Genomic DNA, 21,810 nt, shown 5'->3' on the forward strand with positions numbered 1-21,810 from the left:
GTGGTGTCAACTCGATGGAATCGGCATGAAGTTTTCCTCCAGGAAAGGTGTGAGGGGGATAAGATGAGTCTTAATGGATGCGAACACTTAACCAGTTTCAAGTCACCAATCGGAACCCGCTCGTTCTCTATCATACACTCAGTTTTTGTAGCGTGTTCTACAGCTGAAGCACGCCGAACGAAGGTGAGATGGTGTCTTGTCCAGGGGTTTGGAGTCGCGGGGGGAAATGACAAAAAAAACCGAAACTTTGATTTTGAATCGTGGCATGTTCATGCAGTACACAGTTCCTTCAGAGCAAACGATACTGACAACAGCGCACATGATGATCGGTGCATTAAATGTCACTGCAGTTAATCATTCGCCTGACCTATTTGCTTCTTTCAACGAACGCGAAAGGGAGACGAGTTGCACACGGGGGGAAAACCGCATTCGACGTGATTTTGTCAAAGCTTGCAAACTTTGTTGAGACATGTTCAGGGAAAAAGTGTTCAGACCCATCATTAAAATCGTTAATTCATTTGTGAAATCTCTCGTTTATGGTGTGCCAATATGTCAGGATTATCTGAAATATTTCGGTTCTGGTAAGATTTAACTGACTCCACCACTGAACGAGTTTGCGATGCATGGTGTGACAACACTCGATTTACACGTGTTTGCTACTTTTGCTTTGTTCTTGACTTGCCCGGTCACTGGAAGGACTGTGCACAGCATCTAGTTTTGTTTCCCATTTCAGATGTATTGACAGATGGGAATTTGGAACATAATTTAATCAGACTGCAAAATATATTTCAATATCTCCGTGAAGGACTGCATCCAGGCAGACAACTGTTGTAGAAAAAAAAAGGAATAAAGCAACTCCAGCATAGTCCATACACTTCAGCAGTGAAAGACTAACATGATGTATACATTATTTCCATGAAAGTTTATCAGATTAATGTATTAACAACAACAAAAAAGTTGAGTACTTTAGCATCAGCAAGTTTTATATTGTTAGCATCTTTATGATCATTGTGCTGAGAGGCATGCATTTGTGATGAGGCAGTTTAAAAGGGCCTATTTCAATGCTTATTTTAATGCTCACTTTTTTATTTTTGTGTTGAGCAAATAGTCTGTATCAAATATGATATTTCTAATCCATGTTATATTTGCTGTTGCAGGCTAAAGAATGTTACTGCAGAACCTGCAGACACAGAGGTCTGCGTCTGCATGCCTGTTTACTCTGTGTATATTTTGGCTGCTATAATGGCAGACATATACACAATCATGCCAAGGATACAGGTCACAACTTATGTAAGTATATTTTCCTTGATAAAAATGCTCTGTCACTGCTGTCATTAACCACGAACAAAAAACATAATTAAAATGGTTTATAGTTGTGGGTATGTCAAATTGAACATGAACTAAATTCATTATTTAATGTGAAGGAATGCTTTACTGCTGTTATGAAGATTTATTGTGCGTGTTTGTTTTTTGTTTTTTTTTGGAATTTAAGGATATTACATATATAATTATGTTTGTCTATTTCTAGCACTTGACCTTGACTATGGAACAATCTACTGTTACACCTGCGGAACGTTTGTGTATGACGAAGAACTGGAGGTGATTGCAAAGCGGCAGCAAAGAATAGCTGCGGAATCTTTGGGTATGTATACTTTATCAATGTTAAAACACAGATCTCTATATATTTTCTAATATGATTATGGAAGATATTAAATGACTGTTATTTGATCTGTATTTAAACTGAGCCACAGGCCATGTTGGCACAAATGAAAGTGCCAGACTCTTCCATCTGTTTCCTTCCTCCCTTTCTCAATTTTTGTTTTCACTGGTCACCTTTGGAAAATGTGAAATAATGCCTGATAAAATCTTATGAATGATTGTTTCAGGGATTAAAAAATCATTTATACCATGGGAGCCTGGTCAAGAAGAAATTGAGCTGTTGAAGAGGAATCCCAAGCGGCGCAAGGTTTCTGAAACTTCTCACATAGGTATGTTTCATCTTTAGTGTTTGCGATACAAAATATATGCTGCAGTGGAAGTGCTGCTTTTTCTTATTGTATACCACAGCACTGTTTTTGTCTGTAAAACCTGTGCCATTGAAGTAGACCTGTGTGAAGTTCATTGAGCGCAGATTATCTCGCAAATTGACGGCTCAGTGATTTGAAACAAAACAGAAAAGTATATCTGATAACACAGCATAATGAAAATTTCAGTGAAGAACAAAAAGGAAGAACCCATGCTATGTACACACGTTTGTGTGCGCATACATACATACATACATACATGCGCACATGCACCCAAATGATGGAATGAGCTGCAAGCCTTCAGTTGCTTTTGTAAAGTCTGATGGAACTTTATATTAGATAAACTTAAAAGATTACTGTGCTAGTGCTAAGTACGCTGTTACTTGAATAAGTCCAGCAGATGGATGGGTTGCCATGGCACTTCAAAATGCTATGTTGCAGGTTTGCGAGGCTTGTTGAACTTGGGGAACACTTGTTTCATGAACTGCATCCTGCAGTCCTTGACCCACACCCCAGTTCTGCGAGACTACTTCCTGTCTGACAAGCATGCGTGTCACATGACTGCTAACCTTCAGCAGTGCCTCGTCTGCGAGATGAGCCGGCTTTTTCAGGAGGTGAGGAAATGATGCTGATGAAAAAATAAGGAGAAATGGGGGGAAAGTGAGATCGTTGTTGACCATAATATCTGTAAATATGTGATGATTTTTCTTTTTCTTTTCTTTACAATGTTAGCTGTAGATGTTGTGCTCTAATCCATCATAACAACTTAGGGAAAAGTAAGATTGATGGTGACAATATTTTTTTTAACTTGATATAACTGTGTTGATGATTATATATTTTTTTAACAGGTCATGCTGTATTTGTTCCAGGAACCAAATTTTTCAGCAGTCTGTTTCAGATTGTCTGTATATTGATGAAATTGCTCTTGAATGCTTTCCAGTTACAATTTAAAAAAATTGTAAATTAGCTTGTCTCACAATGCTAGTCAGTTACTTTTTTGTTCAGTGCGATTTTTAAACATGAGGTTTTATAATATATCCTACATTATCCAGAATGGAATCATTAAAATTTAAGGGAGCAGATTGTGTCAAGGATCTTAACACATTTTGTTCTCTTCATTTCATTACTGGTACAGCATTTGCAGCTTATATTGTGAAGTGTGCATTCCAAATAAGTTGGAACTTAGAGGAATTTTAAAACATGACCAGATGTGGTCATGGAATGTGTGGGCAGTGAGGTTGCAGATTTTATGGTTTACCTGGTCACTGTTTGAATATTATTCCACAAAGAATTACAAGTAACCTTTTAGTAAGTCTGCCTTTAGTTTTGCCTGTTTCAGGGGATGGCCAGCAGTGTTGTGATGCTTTCTGCAGTGAAATAATTTGTAAATCAGTGATATAACACTAGCAGACTAATGTGCTTAATGTTGTTACACATGCAAAGAAAAGTCTGTGTAATATTATCAGTTTATCTGTCTTAATGCTGTTTCAGTGACCAGAGTCTGAGGCTGCATTTCAGTATGATGTTGTGTTCTCAGGAAAGACACTTTACTCCAGTTCTCCTTACTCCACCCAGGTGTGAATGGGAACCTGACTTTGGTTTGGATGGGGAAGGTTAAAACAGCAGTAGGAGAGGAGTAGGCCCTTCTGTCCTGTGCCGAGCTCAAGACATGGAACCTTTTACCTCAACCCTTAAATATTGCCTTGTAAATCTCTTGAAAACAGACATAACACTAACATACTTTGTGTGTGTGTGTGTGTGTGTGTGTTGTCAGTTCTACAATGGGGCACGCACTCCCTACATCCCCTACAGACTGCTGCACCTTGTCTGGACCAATGCCCGTCACCTGGCTGGCTACGAGCAGCAGGATGCTCATGAGTTCCTCATTGCCACACTGGACGTACTCCATCGTCACTGCCAGGGTCAGTACCTGTGGTGTTCCTGCGCAGTGTCCCTGTCTCTTGTTTTTTGTGAACCGCGTGCTTTGGAATTTAGGTGTGTTTGACAAAAAGCATAACGTGAATGTGACTCAGCACTTAAGGAAGGGAGAGAGGTGGCTGACTGGCTGAGCTGTAGCAAAGTGTTATTGCATCTTGATACCATGTTTCTTTGTCACAAAATTTGGATTGAAAAGGCAAAGGTATTTGCTGTGCTTTGCATTGAGTTCACAAAAGAGCTGTTGTTTCCTGCTAAATGTTGAGTTAATGAAATAACAAACAAAACAAAAAAAGGTATAAATATTAAAAATAACAAGACATTGAATTTAATGAATTAAATCTGAGGGTTGTTGAAAAATCAGTGAGATTTGAAATCCCAATATTCAAGTTCAGATGCTCCCCTAGATCCATGGAGATTGATTGTCGATGTGTGCCACGAGTGAAGAATTGAAGTGTGGAATTTGCAAGTTATCCAGTGTGTTTCCAATGTTAATGTTTTGTGTTGTATGTGATATTCATGTTTGATAGAAATACCCATGTGAAAACTCACTGTATTCGAGTGCACTTGCTTAATGTGTTGTCAGTTATAAATTGAACAGTAAAGAAGAACTTGACTTTGTAATGATATATGCATATAATTTTTGAAATATTTTTTGTGTTCATATTAGTACAGTTTTCAGGAACGTATGATGATTTAAATTTAATGCATGTATGTTTTCAGGAACAAACGGCATAAGTTACAACAACTCTCACAGTTGCAACTGTATAATTGACCAGATTTTCACCGGAGGGCTTCAGTCTGATGTGACCTGCACGCAGTGCAAGTGAGTTATTGACTTCAGCATGATTGTGTTCTGATCACCAAGAATAAGATGGTGTTGCCAGTGTACAGTGAAGCACTGACACGCAGGCAGGCATGGACACACACACACACACACACACACACACACACACACAGAGCATGTACTCACCAACAGCTACTGAACACAGGTAAGCAGATCATCAGGTGGCAGTAAACTGAAGATATAGACAAATATTTTTTTTTATTTAAACTGGAGAGGAATAGAGAAGAACTCAAAAATAATAACCATTTCACTCTGCAGATGCTAGAATTTTGATCACTTGTCTGTTGATGTCCACTATAGCAAACCCAGTACATAGTAGAAATACAGTTCATACAGTTCTAATGAAAAAGGGAACAGATGCGCAATTCAATTAGAAATAATGACATTTTCACTCATATTACAAAATATTTTATCTTTTTATTTTTTCTGTTGCAATTGGAAATCGACGTAAAAAAAAGGTAGTGTAAGGTAGTGTTTGTATACAGTCATTGAAGCCTTAAAAGTTAAATAAGATTGAATGCTTGGGTCTGCGTAACTGTACATGGTTCAGATATGTATTAAGAAAAGGTGAAACCTGTATTAATTCTTAGTATAATATGGATTGTTTCTCAGTGCTGCTGTTCTCTTAATATGGATCACATGAGTGTCACACATGTATGATGCTCAGATTTTTTTCTTCTGTGGGGGTTTGTTTTACTCAGGTGTGTTCTCTGATGTGGCTGTGCCTGGGGAGCAGGGACAATTAGTAGTGTTGTAATTATAGTATTTTATGAAACTTCATGTGTATGAGATTAGATGATGAGTTGAGCAGCTTTCGAGTAAGGAACAGAGTGTGAGAAGATTGTTTTTAGCCACTTACCCCCAAACTCCTTCCACAACCCCCCTAAAAAAAACAACAAAAAACCCCCACCATTCCCTTTTCAATCATGACTCATATTTTGACCATGTTTTTTTCCCCTTTCCCTCCCAGCAACATTTCCACGACAATAGACCCATTCTGGGACATATCTCTGGACCTGGGGCCCAGCCCGGGGTCAACGGCGGCGCCCAGTGCTGCCAGCGGGGCTGGCCAGAGTGCTGCAGGGGAGCCGGCTCTGCCTGCAGTTTCAGGGGCAGGCGACTCCTCCACCGCCAACCTCTCTCCAGCTTCAGGTCTGTGCAAAGAGAGGGATCTGGATTGGGGGCTCAGGGGAGGGGGGGGGGGGTGTTTGGTGATGTGGGTGTGTCTTCTGCAGCTGTGGACTGCTAACTCCCATGTTCACTGGTCAGTACAAGTGAGCTGCTTTCATGGTTTAGTTAACTCCCTCCACGTGAATGACAAAATAGATGACGATGACATTACTGAATTGTTCCAAACAGAAGGTTATAACATTGAAGACGACAACAACGAATACTGCATTTCTGATGATGGAAACTATAGGCTGGGCCATTCAGACACACTTGACATAGGGGAAAGGAAGAAAATAACAGTGGCTGTCCCAAGCAATTTAATGTATTTTCACTGTAAATGGATGGTTATGTACATGATCCTTTTTTTTTTTTTTTTACCCTGCCATGGAGGCAGCCATACTCCCATTTTCGGGGGCTGCATGCTGGGTATGTTTCCATAACCCACTGAACACTGTCATGGATTAAGAGATCTTTAACGTGCTCATTTGATCTGCATGTGCATGCACATGAAGGGGGATTACGCACTTGCGGGTCTGCCCCATCTGAAGACCTGGGTGATGGAGAAAAATCTCCACCTTTGATCCACCAGGTGCTGTGACCAGGATTTGAAACCAGGACCCTCACTTTGAAGGTCCAGTGCTTTAACCATTCGGCTGTTGTGCCTGTTAATAGGGGTGTGTGTGTGTAAATGTCTGTGTGTGCATGAAAATGTGTGCATGAGTGTCAAGAGCATGTGTGTTCAGTTACATGCATGTTGTTGGTGGCAAATTGAAATCTTGTCTTTTGTTTGAGACAAAAGATGATCTGCAAAGCTTCCACTGATATTTGTTAATTGTGATATGTATGTATCTGTGTTTTATTTTACAATGCTAGGTATCAGATATCAGATGGTTATAGTAATTAGAGTGTGTGTTCAGGCATGAAATTTTTCCAACTGTAGTCGGATTTCCAACCGCAAATTGGATCCAGAAGCCATTTTTGAGATTCGTGTAAATCCGTTCAGAAAATTGAGAGAGGGTGTGTGTGGGGGGGGGGGGGGGGGGGGGTTCCAACCAACGAAGGTTGCACGATTGTTGCCCGACCGATTGACAAGACAGACCCATAGCGTTTGCCAAAATGCCCCATGTTTGGATAAGAGAATCAATTAAGAATAAGTGTTGCTTCTCTGTCATTGTTCATTTTCTGTCGCGATTACACAACTTTCGCTCGCGGGCTTCATGACTTGCAAAGATATCCGATTTCGTTGATCATCATCAATCATTGACAAAATCAGAAAACTCACAAATGAAAAGAAGATTTTTGCAGCAGAGATCGATAAAGGAGTGAAAAATAAGTGGAACTGGGCCTGGCAAGATGAGTCTGTGAAAACAGAAAAACAGAAAAAAACAAAAAAACTTTACATTCACAAAACCGTCGCCGCAGGCAAGGCCAAGTGCAATAGCTGTCAGATTATATGGGTGCAACTCTTCCGTACAAGCATGGAAATTTGTTTTCAGATTTACATCAAAATCTGACCATCCGTTTTCTAAAAAAAGAAAAGAAAAGTCATTGGGCCGTTCTATATTGTTTGCCGATGAACTGTCAAAAATGAAAATGGAATGCTCTTTCGAAAGCATCGTTTGTTGACCCATTGAGGGACGATCCAGTGACTTGTCAGAGCACCAAAATTGAAGTCAGAAGGTTTCCTAATGGTTGATTGAAGTTGTCAATTTGCCGATAACAGCAGGCGATCCCTTCATGGCACGTGTTGATATCACTGTGTCAGTGAAAAGCAAATTACACTCATGCGCACGCACGCACGTGTGCACATGCACATGCACACACATGCAGGTGATCACACGCACATGCACAGACATGCGAGCGAGCATGCGCACACACACACACACACACACACACACACAAACGTGCGCGCAGGCACAGATACATGTAAACACTGGTGCCCGTGATATCCATCCCTGTTAAGCCCCTAAGCTGTGGGTAGTACATCTGCCTGACCCTTTGTTCATTCAGCAAATGCTGCAAGTGTTTGCCACTTTAAGCACAAGCAATATTGTTGGGATTGAAACAGAAACTTTGTAGCAATTGACCTCAGTGGTTTTTCTGACACAGCTGATGCTGCACTGGGCACAGACAGTTCATGGCAAGTCAGTTTATTTAGATCTGAAATGTATAGCCACACTCAGGTACACACTCATGCATACAGAGCTGAATTGAATGCGGATGCACGCGCACACAAACACACATTCACACTCTTACTTTGAAAAAAAAAATCACATGAATGCACACACGTATACACATACTGTTTTCTCTCTCTCTCTCTCTCTCTCTCTCTCTCTCTCTCTCTCCACATTTGCACATGTGCACACATGAGCGCTCACACAATCACACAGAGCTTGATAATAGGCACATGTGCGCGCACGCACACACACACACACACATGGAGTTAAATTGAAAACACACACACACATATAGAATTGTATTTAAAGCAGTGCACATACATGCGCACATGCAAACTTAAACTTTTTCCTCCCACCTTCCCCTCTCTCTGTGTGTCTCTCTTGTTTACACACAGTTGAATTAAAACCACACGTAAACATTTGTGCGCGCAGACACGCTCTGATGTTTGCTGTCTCTCTCTTTTTCTTTCTCCCTCACACACAGAGTTTAGTTGAAGACACACACACACAGTCCAGGCTGGAGAACTCTCGGTCGATCCGCTATTTTCAGCGGAATTGCAGTTGATTCCAGAGGGGAAAATAATCACTCCCTACCCCCAAACCCCACCCTCCTCCTGCAGACTTCTCTTTCATGATTTGCAGAGGTTCCCCTTAACTCTCTCTGAGTCTCTCCCACCAGTGGTGAGGGAGGCGGAGGGCAATAAAACCAGTCAGTGACTCTGGCAACTTTGGCATTGAACCAAGACACTGACCACTTGCTCTGGCTGAGAATCCCTGACTGCTGAAAGTGATATAGCTCATCACATACCCATTCCCTCCTCCCTCCTGTCATTCCCCTTCCCCATTTCTTTCCTGAACCAACACACATGGCTGTCAGTGTAGCAGAGACTACAGCTGTAGAGACCAGGTGGTCAGTTATATTGGTACAGTGCAAAGTTGTGTGCAAAGTACATTTTCCTTGGAAACACCACTGCGTACACACACACGCGTGCCCACACACACACACACACACACACAGGAGAGGCCCCCCAAAACCTCATAAAAGTCAGTAATTTCATTTTCGGCCATGTGGCTTTGCCCCCCTGAACCCCACCAGGGGTCAAAGGCAGCCCCAGGAACCTGGCCAATTTTCAGAGGAAACTCTCCTGGACAATTCTCCAGCCTCACACACACACACACACACACACACACACACACACACACACACACACACACACACACACACTCACTCACTCACTCACTCACACAAAGAGTTTAACACACACAGAGTTGTATTTAAAGCAGTGCACATACATGCACACAATACACATGCAAACTTTTACTCTTTCCTCAGATGCATCGGTGGCCCTAAAGTGCAGATTTTGTGGTTTGAAATTAAGCAAAAACCTTCAGCTTCCAGGGGCATTGCCCCATGGACCTCCACTGGGGGCCTTCTGTGGACCCCAGTCCCCCACCTTTCAGACTGAATCAGTTTCACAATCTCATGCCTGGTGTTGGCAAAACTGGATACTACTGCAAAAGTTACAGAGACAGCAAATAAATATCTTAGACATTGTGTGACATGCACTCTTTGGAGACTTTCATTGTTTCAAGAAGCTGATGAAATTTAAGGTTCTATCAGGCTTATAACTTTTTCAGATATTAATACTTTTTTTTTCCTAACCTGTGGCATTGAAAACCAAATCATGGCTTTCTTTTGTCACACTGAAAAATGTGACTGTGCTGACATTTGCGGATTTCCAAATGTTCGTTTATTTGTTTGCAGGTTTTACAAACAGCCCAAGTAACTACGAATCTACCTCACTACTTGAATGTTTGAAAAGGTATGCTTTTATTTTTAACAAATTGCTAAAGTAGATAAATATCACAAATTTATATACAGTGCTGTGTAGACGTCTAGCCCACAATTTTATTTTGTCATGAACACACATTGTCAGCATGTAAAGTGTATTTGCAAGTTTCAGTTTCAGTAGCTCAAGTCACTGCGTTCGGACAAATCAATATACGCTACACCACATCTACCAAGCAGATGCCTGACCAGCAGCGTAACCCAACACGCTCAGTCAGGCCTTGAGAAAAAAAAAACCAAAAAAAAAACTACTACCACTACTGATAATATGTATAAGGCACAAAAACTTGATGAAGTCTTCTATAAGCGTACATAAATAAATAAATAATAATTATAATATAAAAAAGGTGGTAATAATAAAAAAATAAATAAATAAATAAATAAGACAACAATGATGGTAAATAAGAAAATATATGTAAAACATGAAGACACACATTCACACATACACCCACACATGCATAACAGATATGCACCAAACATGCAGTTTCACAGATATGAAAGCACAGTCAAATACACATAAACGTACATGAGCCCCAACACACACACACACACACACACACACACTACCCTGCACCTCCTCTACCCCTCTCCTCCACACACTCATTTCTAGGCTATGTATCGCAGCTTCCATGGCACACACACACACAGACACACACACAGATGAACACTTACTTGTACAAGCACACACGCATATGCCCATATCCCCCACCCCCCACCCCACACACATGCATACAAAGATGTATATATATATATATATATACACCCGCACGTTCCAATATCCCATTGCTCCCACAGTGTAGGCATGCATACACTCACATACCTCATCCTCTACCTCCCCTCCCCCCCCCCCCTTCACACACACACATACACACGTGCACAGAACTCTCTTGACACTTGTGTACACCCTCATGCATGCACAAACGCACTCAAACACACAGACCCACACATACACACACGCACAGAGGCTGCCACTGATTGGCTGCAAGAAGGATGGGAAAAGATCTCTGATGCCAAGAACGCAGCGTCTAGTGTGTTGCTTAGTCTGTTGTATTTGGAAAAGCCCACAGAGACTCTGTTCCGTTTTGAAGAAATTTGCGCAATGTTGGTTTGGAAATGATGCCGATATTTGTTTGATTTGCAAAGCATCGTGCTCTACCTTTCATGTTAGACTTATGGCCGTTCCCTCTCTCTGCTTTTATTTCTTTGAGGTGATCGATGGTGTGATGGCCTTGTACAGTGATCGATGGTGTGATGGCCTTGTACCTGTTCTTTTTTATATTCTTTGACTTTTCTGAGGATTTCCGATTTTCCTAGATGTAGGCCACTCATTGGTGTTGCGTTACAGCAAGTCTGTCAGCTCGCTCATTTCCCTTAACACCTGCATGTCCCGGGCAGTATGACCATGTGAATTTTTTAATCTGCACAAGTTGTGCATTGCCTTATGCCACTCTGGGCTTCCCATTCTGTTTTCAATTTTCTGTATGAGGTTCATTGAGTCGGTTAGAATCATGGCATGTTGGTTTCCGGGCGTATGGATGGATGATAGCCACTGGAGGGCATGTGTCACAGCTTCAACTTCCATCATTAGGCTGGAGGTTGTGACTTTGTAGGCAGCATTCTCTTCCCTAATTGTTTTTCCATTTTGTTTCGCAGTGAATCCCCATCCGGATTGGTCTTTGGTGACTGAGCCATCTGTGTATATGATGATGTTCTCTTCTTTACTGTTTTCTTCTATGAGTAGCTTCACTTCCGCATCAATTTTGCCCTCTGGCCATTCCTGACAATGTCTTCCTAGAGTGGGTGAAATGGCTGTGTTGAATAGATGGTTGAGGTTTTGGGGTTTTTTCTCCCATTCTTTTGTTTCTTTCAGGTCTTGTAGTCGGCATACTAGCTGGATTGTGTCTTCTGCTGGCCCCATCCATGATCTTCCTCGTCCTAGACGGCTGCCTTTTGGTTCTTTGACTGTGTCATGCAGTGGGTTTTGGGGGTTTTCTAATGCTTTGAAGTAGGTCTTAACCTGTTCTAACTTGTTTCTGGCCTGCACTGAAGTAAGGTCAAGCAGGTATCGCATGGTTTCTGTGGGCGTGTCTTTTGTTGTTCCAAGGATCAGCCTCATAGCTTCATTTTGAACTCTAATTTTAGGAGGTTGCTTTGAGATGGTGTTGTTAGCCCAAGTCCGTAGTCGATCACACTGAGGACAAGTGATTGGTATAGCAGGAAGAGGTGGCGTTGTTCAATACCTTTGGTTGCCATTGCTTTTAAGACTGAAAGGCCCTTTTTGCATTTGAGAACAGTATTTTCCGTATGTTTTCTGAAGGTCAGCATCCTGTCGAAGTGTATTCCCAGGTAGCGTAGGCATTCAGTTTTCTCGATCTGAATCCTGTTGAATGACACAGGTGGTGGTGATTTGCTCGCGGTTCTGTTGAGGGTGCACAGCAACGTTTGGGCTTTCGCTGGATTGATGGAAGGTCCTGTGTCCTTGCACCATTGAGCAATATTGTTTAGTTGTTTCTGGACGGCTTTAGTTCTTTCCTGAGCATCTTTCGAAGTTTTGAAGACCAGGCCATCATCCGCAAAAGTAAGCACCCGAGCTATTCCATTGTTGTTTAAGTCTGCAAGGCCCTTCGTGTAGACATTTTAGAGGACAGGAGAGAGCGGAGACCCTTGTGGCAGTCCCATGGATAGTTTAGAAGGTGCAGACATCCAATCTCCGAGGCGTAGGACGACAGTTCTTACCTGAAGAGATGCTGCTATCCATCTTGTCAGTGTCAAACTTACTCCATACCTTAGTAGCAGCTCCATAAGGTGCGCAAACTGGACTTTATTGTAGGCATCTTCAAGGTATTTGCAAGCATCATAACCTTTATTTATGAATATTGAACAATGACCAAAAAAAAAGAGTTTACACTCATACATGTTTACACACATGCATACACAAAATTCAGGATTTGATATGCTATTACCTCTGTTGAGGTATGGAGGATGACAAACATCACATACAACACCTTCAGTAAACTTATCAACATAACATTAAGTAGATGAAACAAAACACAGCAAGTGATGGTTACTTTTGGGGATTACACTTTATACTTAGTAAATTTATGCTCACTCACATATGCATGCACTTGCAAGCACTCACACACACACAGAGACACACATCAAAAGCACAGGCATACATTCATTCAACACGCCTTTGCTACCCTGCACAGGTGCCCCTTAACCGCTGAACAAATCAAAAACATCACAAATACCACAGCGCACAAACGAGTCTGAAAGAGAAATTTGCACTGCCATACTGATAAATTTGGAGTGATAACAGCATGTGCAAAACAGACATGTATGGCTGCATTTGTTAAAGTTTACCATGGACACACACAAACACACACGCACATACACACACACACACACACACACAGAGGCAACCAATACACATGGTTATTTCATGTCCACAAAAGCACAAGATTGTTCTAAGCTGCACAAAAAGCATGGTGTGTGTTTGCAGATTCACAAGGCCAGAGCATTTGGGCAACTCGGCCAAGATCAAATGTAGTAACTGTCTTAGTTACCAGGAGTCCACGAAACAGCTCACCATGAAGAAGTCCCCCATTGTGGCCTGCTTCCACCTCAAGGTCAGGGTTCTGTGCTTTACACGCTTCTTCTTCTTTGACAGAGCTTAGCACAGTTCAATTCTTTTTTTATGTGCAGTTGGCGGCACTGTAATCAACCATGTCAGATGTCACCTAAAGGTCTTTGTGGTCTTTTTGACTGACCTCCCTTCTCACACAGTCGCATGTTTGCACTTGCTGAGCGCTGAAAAACCCATCCCCCTGAATTGATTGATAGGTGGATGCATATATATATATATATATATATATATATATATATATATATATATATATAATATATATATATATATATATATATATATATATATATATATATATATATTATATATATATATATATATATATATATATATATATATATATATATATGTCTATGTTGTGTTTTTTTGTCTTTTAATTAACTGCGAGATGAAAGTCTTATGTTCTACTGAAGAAGTTGGGTTGTTGTTGTTTTTAACAGGATACTGTATAGGTGTGCTTTTGGAATGGTGGCTCTCAGTTTTGAATCTGATGAAAAATCAATAGTAAAGCAAAGGAAAAGATAACTTTTTAAAGATTTGAAATCTGTTTTGAAATATATGCAGGGTCACCAGTAATGTGAAATTTTTATTTCGTGTTAATTGTTGACACTGTGGGCCCCTGTGCTGAGGAGGAAGAGCACATTATAACTAGTTAACTCATTATTATGATTATTGATACTAAGGTGCCTCTGTAAGTGATTAAAAAAAAATTTGTGACCAATGACTGACTGTTTACATATTATGTGACCACTTGATTGGGTTCCACCAAAGTATGTTGAGATTGAGCCCTGTGTTGACGGTGTGTTGCAGAGGTTTGAGCATTCCACGGGCCTTCACAAAAAGATCTCCACATACGTTTCATTCCCAGAGGAGCTGGACATGACCCCCTTCATGTCCTCCTCCCGGAACAACAACAATGGCTACTCCAATCAGATAGTGCGGGACTCTGCCATTGGTCTTTCCTGTGATAATAAGTGAGCGCTGGTTCTGTCTCTGCCTCGGTTGTTCTGTCTGTCTGACTTTCTTTCTTCCTGTCATGCATTATGAAGTTGAAACACCATCAGAGCAACAGTTAACAGCTTACAGGTATTCTCTAGTTCACCTTGTTAGATGTTTATTGCATATTTTGCTTCAGGCCTATTGTGGGTTTGTTTTTATAACACCACAAGGCATGTAAAGTTAGACTGGTAAGATGGAAAACTGAAACTTGTGAACATGGTCTGTCAGTGTAGTACTGTTTCATTTGACATGGGTTTTTTGTGGGTTTTCTTTGTTGTTGTTGTTGTTTGTTTGTTTTTTTGCTTGTTTTTTGTTGTTGTCCTTTTGTTATTGTGTTTTGTTTGTTCTTTCTTTCTTTCATCTTCTTGTCGGTGCTTTCCAGATACTCACTCTTTGCTGTGGTCAACCACAGTGGAACGATAGAGTCAGGGCACTACACCTGCTTCATCCGTTCCTACAAGGACCAGTGGTTCAAGTGTGAGGACCATATGGTGACCAAGGCAACGTCAGGAGATGTTCTTTCCAGTGAAGGGTGAGACCTCTTTGTCATTGAACAAATGTCTGCGAAATTATGAATGACAGACATGTGTGGTAACGCTGGACAGTGATTTGGTTTAAACAGATTTTTAATTCAGAATGTTACAGTACTATAAACATTGTGACAGGACAAGAAGACATATTTATTTAAGTCCTGTCATAGTAACCATGATTCGAAATGAGGGTTTGAGCATGTGTCCCTTCACGTGCTTGGAATTAGTTATTGCCTCATGTATGGCATCTGTTTCTGTTGACTGTTTAGTTGTCAGCAGTAAGGTGTTGAAAGGTGCTACTGACCATCATTGAATTGACATAGCATTAAGTGAGTGAAACACTCATTGGCAGCCTTATGTTCAACGTTTTTCGGAAAACGTTCTGTTGCAGATATAGACTTAAGCGGAAGAACATGCTCAGTTTTAAATTTCTGGAGACTTGCCATTTTCACTTATCTGTGTTAGTGAAACATAAAAACCAACTTTTGTGTGTTTCAGTTACCTGTTATTCTACCACAAGCAGCTTCTGGAGTATGCATGACACAGGCACTGGCATAGTCAGTGGTTTCTGAACTCTACCACCTCAGCTGTTCCAAACATGCCAGTGTCAAGACCACCTCTGGGCACAGGACCTCTTATACCCCCCCACTCCCCTCCCAGTCCCAGCCACCGAGCGTCAACCTCTGCCCCAGGGTGAAGACTGACTGCATCAATCTCCGCCCGCACTTCGATACTTAGCTGCTGCCAAACCTCACATGCCTGACACACTTTGTCGTGGTGTTTTCTGTTGAGATTTTTTTTTTTAATTTTTTTTTTATGGCTGGCTGCTGTGTACCATGTTTGCTGCAAGTGTGCTGTGGTGTGCATTTGTGGTGTGAGGGATTGACACATTTGGGTCGTTGTCAATTGTCATTTTGTGAAAACAACATGGTGAATATTCCTGAGGGCAATTATTTCTTGTACATGTTTAAACATGGTAGAGAGAAGAGACGAGACAAAGGGGTGGGCAGACTGAATACATGAAATCTCATTTCACCCACTAGCTACACTTGCCTGATCAAGATAGCATGAACTGCTTGAAACCTTTGTCATGGAGAGGTTGGAATGGAAAGGGCCTGACCGTTCACTCATTTCCTTCTGAGTAAGTATTGGCTGAATTTAGCAGTCCCGTGTGCAATATAGAATTGAGGAGTGGGCGTCCATACCATGACATTGGTCAGTGCGGTCTGAGGACATTGAGTGGTTTTGTGGACTCTGTACTGGGAAGACGGACTGCAGTCTGAACACTGGATGCCTGGCTGTGAGATACATGTCAGGGAGGGACTGAACTTGGACAGGATTTAGAGGAGCGGAGAACATTATGTGGTAGGAACAGGGACAGTTGATTAGAAAAGACTGCAGTGAGTTCTTTGTCATGATTGATTGACTGACTGCGCTTTGTGTACTTAACGAAAGTCATTTCTTGTGTTCATGTGCAAACCATGTCTGCATTTCCAGTCAGCATGTGTGTCTGTGTTTGGGTGTGATGTTATGTTTTATGATGTTTGTAGGGTGTGGTTTTTGTGTGCAGGATTTTGGGAATATCTGATTTAGAATACTGCATGTGAGAAGTTTGTGTGCTTGTGATCCAATACAGACTGACAGAATGTTTGAGGAGGAAGGTGGTTAGGTTGAAAGTTGGCGTCACTTGCTTAAAACAAATGCAAAAGTGAACTGTTTGTTGCTCAAACATCTTGTACGTAGCCATTTGCTACACAGGGAACACTTTTAGTAAATCAAAATGGATGCACATTTAATTCCATGAGGAGTTCATATATCACGCTGCTTGTGTTAGATTATAGTGGAATTAATTTGTTGTATTAAGTATTTTTTTATTAGCTTCTTTTTGTAATCAAAAGAATGTTTATGCACAATGTCTGTAAGGATTATTAGCATTCATTTTGTGCATGTCTGATGTCTGCTATAATCAGGCATGAAAGACAAAAAGAAGCATTGTGTAAACAGAAAAGTTCATTTCTTTCATCATCCTTAGATCTGCCTCTGTACCTTGTTTTGGAACCTATAGACTTTACATAAAGATATTATGAGGAGGTTTAGACTTGATTTGGAAGTCTTCCGGGGAGCAGAATAATCGGTGATAGGGGTACAAATATTTCTTCCACAGTCCATTTTCATTTATGACGTTTCAAGCATGTTTTAATCTTACTTGCACTCCTCCTCTGGTACATTATTTTTTTGTAAGAGATTTTGTTAAAGTGACTGTGAGATAACTTGTGACCATACATGTTGTTCAGTGTGAATGGGTGTAAGTGTAAAAAGTAAATGTTTTTCATATTCAATATCCTGCAGTAACTGGGACCAAGACATTTGATTTTGACCTGTTCATCAGACGATTAGGTAATGGGGGAATTGCCCCAGTACTTGTAACTTCCCCTTGTCAGTGACCCAAGACCCACAGGAAGGAAGCATCTTTTGTGCCAGTAGAAGTTGTCCGTACAACTGGCTAGCTTTTTTTGTGTTGTTTATGAAGAGATTTGTTGGAATGCAGGCTATTTTTCAGATGAGCATGGAAGGTTGCCAGCACTGCGTTGTCACATGTACAGCTTGACAGTGTTGTACAGCCCGTGTCTTGTAGTTGCATACTCATATGATGTTCTTGTCAGTTCTTTGTCACACTGTCTTAATGAACAGCACAAGCAATTGTGGTTGATGGATAAAGGTGCACAGCAGTCACAAATTTTAATAGGCAACAGAGTTACACATGTGGCAGTCAGTCACTACTTGTGAGCTCAGGTTTTTGTTCACTTGTTTCAACTTGCATGTTTTAGTGGTCACATCTAACCAGTAAGAGAAGGCCAAGAATATAAATCAGTCATCTTTTAAAATCAGTAATCGACCAAATAGTAAAATTCAGTCTGCAATAGAGAACAATTTACGTTGTTTTGATAATGACAGTAGCAGTTCATGACCAGTGTCAGGCCATGCTGTGTCATTTTCAATGCTTTCCCAGGAAACAGTGGGGGTATTATCAAGCTCACATGAATAAAACAGCTAATTGTGAGACTGTGGCAACAAACTGAAACCTACAGTGTGTCAAGCATGGATGTTTTTCAGGGAACTGAGCTTCAGATTATATATGAATTACCAATTATTATGATGATCATTATGGGTTGTCACAGGACTGTGTTGATGATCAGATGAATGGGTGAATGAATGTGTGGGGGCAGATCACAGGTTTTGTGCTAGTCTGCAGTTTGCACCATGATAGGAATGATTCAGTGTCTAGTTTGTTCAGTGAAAAGAAAGTTTGATGCATTTTTGTGAAAACTTGGAGTATTGAGTCATTTTGTACTATTATAATGTTGATAATTGACTGTAGCCTTCATTTTGAGTACTTTGATAATGCTGCTTTTGATTTTTTTCTCTCCTTTTTTTGTACCCTATTTTCTCAATCAGTCTTTCACATCCATAGAATTTTAGAATTCTTGTATTCCATTATTTTAGAAACCTGTTGGTTATAACATATGGTGAGCATTTGTAGCGTAAGGCAAATGAGTTGTAAAGGAGAGCTGTTTTAATAGATTTGAATATGTGTTTCTGCAAAGGTTGATTTTCATGTGCATTGAGTTTGTAGGACTGTGGTATAGTGTTCATGGTATTCATTACCTAACAGACTGCCTGTATTTCCTTCTTGTCAAAAACAATCTTGGGCTTTCCACCCTGTGAGGACTTTGCATGATTCTGTTAGAGTTGCTGAGTGCATGGAAATGTATGTGTGGGTGCTTGTGAAAGAGTAGCTGGGTGATGTTTGTGATTTGGGCAGTCAAGTGTTCAAGTTGTTAGTGACGATGATTAAATGTTGACTGGCAAGTTGTGGAACTAGATGGGTCTACCTGTGCTTAGCTTGATAGCAGAGGCTACATCTTTGTTCAGTAATAATAAGAAAGTGGAATAGGGCAGGTTGATGACAGGTTACAAATAGCGACTTTTATCACAGACATATCCTTGGCATATCCTACACAGAGTGTTCAATGCTAATAAAATGGGAAAAAAACAATGAAAAAGAACAACTTGTTCAACTATAACCAAATGAACTTTCAAGAAATAAAAATAGGTAGTGTACTTATCTTGGGGATGAAAGCAGGAACACAGCATACAACACAGAAAAGAATGCAGCTGCCATCAGTAAAACATAAAAAGGGTTTGAATGAATAAAATCAAACTAAGTATCGAATAGTTAATTACTAAATGAGTGCTGTGACTTTCACTTCTTCCCATTGGTTGTAGCTCATTGTTCTTGCCCCATATCCTTATCTACCTTTTGAATAAAATCTACCATCAGCCTACTGATTTTTTATTTTTTTAAAGTGTTGCATATTATGAATAATTGTGTATCAGTTCAAGCTTAAGATCAGATTCTGAACACTTTGGCAGGGATGAAATAGATTTTTTTTTTAACATTTTAGAACACATAAACACACAGGAGTGACATAAGGGAACTATGCATAAACTGATATAGGAACATAAAGGAGTTGTATATGAACTTAATACTGATTTTTTTACATCTTCCTCTCTGCTTTTGATCTCTCTTTTGTTCTGTCTACAGAGTTAACTGAACATGTTCTTGTGAAGGTGTAACTGCTGTATCTCCAGTTTTATAGCAGGGCCTTGCTCGGTTCTAGGGGTACTTAACAAATACATTATTTTGTTTGTAGTGCTGTTAGCATGGTCTGAGCTTTAATGAAGTGTATGTTTGCAGGTTTTGTTTTGTTTTTGATTTTGTTATTATCAGTGTTATTAATTTTTGTTTATTTGTTTTTTTACAAGAAAGATTGGAGGAGGTGGAAAGTTCATATCAAGTGATTCCTGCCTTTGGTTTGATGATGCCACAATGTTAGTGGGTGGGTTTTCTTCTCCTGTGAAGCAGAGAGGAAGAAAGATCTTTGTGACAGCACTCACTCACATTTTGTTGTGCGTTCTGACTTCATATAGATGTACACATGGATATGCTTTGTGTGCTGTAGAAATACAGTTGCATGTGCTTCATGTACATTTGTGTATCTGGTTGCTGTTCATGAGTGCTCTGTATGTATCTGAAAGGTTGCCTGGGTATTTTCATGCATGGATCTTTATGTCAGCTTGATGTTGAGGGTTTTGTTCCAGTATATTTTTGTATACATACATACATACATATATATGGGTCTGCTGCATGTAAAAGGTCATCACTTGACTTTCACACACACACACACATACACACACATTACATGACTCCTGGTAATGTGACTTAGATCTTTTCATTCTCTTGGAAGGAATGTATATGACACACACACCAGTTTATAGCATTTCCTGTTAATTAAGACCCTGTTTCTCAAGAGATAATAATATTCAGTTTGGCAAAATTAACTGGTGTTGAAGAAGTATCTGTTGATAGAACACTGAAGTCTGAACAGTTTGTCATGAAGAAGTAAGTGTGAAAGTGATGTGAGAGGGATATAAATGTGTTGGGTTGTTGTTTTTTCAAAAATCCAGTTTCATATCACAAATGCTGTCTTTTAAAGGCTTGTCCATGTGCTAAAGGCTTGACAATGTGGTTCACTGTGTCTAGTGGGTAATGCTTGCGTATATCGGTGAAATTGTTGGATTGCGCAAATATAAGTCAAATATCCACACTGGGATGGCGTTTGCTGCCGGGTTTCTGTTCATTGTTGTTTGGTGCTGTTGGGGGTTGATAGAGGTGTGGTGTCAATGGATCCATGGGTGTGTGGTGTGCAAAATGTATGAGGAAATGTCTGTATGTGTTTTGGATGCTTTGTGCAGGTCAGAAATCTTGACGATGTAAATAATATTCAAGAACAGTTGGGTCATGTTTTGTACTGATGGGCAGACTGTGAGAGTTTTTACCAGACTGCATGCTGTGAGGGATGATGAAGTAGTTGGGTTGTTAGGGGGAGGGAAGGGGAGGTTAGGGGGGGTTCAGCTTGTGTTGAATGGTAGATTGGAGTGTAAAGGAGCATAGATCTGCAGGTATTCCATTGCAACTTTGTGGTGTAGAATTATGCTGCTATATGGGGTTTTTTTTAATGTTATGGTTTGTGGCAGTGTGTGCCCTTTAGGGGGGGAAGCACTGCATGACTATGCTAACACTGTTGGTGAAGCTGTAGCATTGCCAGTATGACTGACGTGAGAAATGTGTGCCTGTGTTGGTAAGACATGAACAGTATGTTGGGAGGTGGTTGTTTTTTCTAAAGCTTTATACAGTGGTTTGAAAGTGGTGGTAAGTGCATTGATAATGCACAATGAATGCGTTTGTCTGGTGTGTTGTTGATGGCTGGCTTGCAGTTGATTCTCTGTGCTTATCTATGATTAACAGGTTGGGTCACTGGTTTTGCACAGTGTGACTTTGTTTTCTCTCTCCTTTTCTCATTAAATTTTGGTTTCTTTGTTATTCACTGTGGCTATTGTCTGTTTTTGTTGTTGTTTTTTTTTCAAAAAAACATTTTTTGCCCCTCGTTCATCTGTATTTTTGGAGAGCAAATGTTTGGATGAATTATGTCTTAGGAAGTTAATACATATGTTGCATATTGTTACTGATGAATCTTTTTTTTTCTCATGTTAATGTGTTGTGTGTGAGAA

General features: G+C 40.4%; 1 protein-coding gene across 1 annotated transcript; it reads left to right on the top strand.

Moving 5' to 3' along the window:
- Window positions 1-27: 27 nt before the first annotated feature.
- On the top strand, window positions 28-15,978 carry LOC143294071 (ubiquitin carboxyl-terminal hydrolase 22-like). The gene is made up of 13 exons (XM_076605491.1): window positions 28-183; window positions 1,158-1,290; window positions 1,529-1,642; window positions 1,887-1,988; window positions 2,466-2,638; window positions 3,799-3,946; window positions 4,683-4,785; window positions 5,777-5,958; window positions 9,919-9,976; window positions 13,505-13,631; window positions 14,459-14,622; window positions 15,030-15,179; window positions 15,676-15,978. Exons 1-13 carry the CDS (start codon window positions 64-66, stop codon window positions 15,716-15,718), a joined length of 1,617 nt encoding a protein of 538 aa, XP_076461606.1. The 5' UTR covers window positions 28-63; the 3' UTR covers window positions 15,719-15,978.
- The last annotated feature ends 5,832 nt before the right edge of the window (window positions 15,979-21,810 follow it).

The sequence above is a fragment of the Babylonia areolata genome, chromosome 1 (assembly GCF_041734735.1).
Source record: "Babylonia areolata isolate BAREFJ2019XMU chromosome 1, ASM4173473v1, whole genome shotgun sequence".
Classification (NCBI taxonomy): domain Eukaryota; kingdom Metazoa; phylum Mollusca; class Gastropoda; order Neogastropoda; family Buccinidae; genus Babylonia; species Babylonia areolata.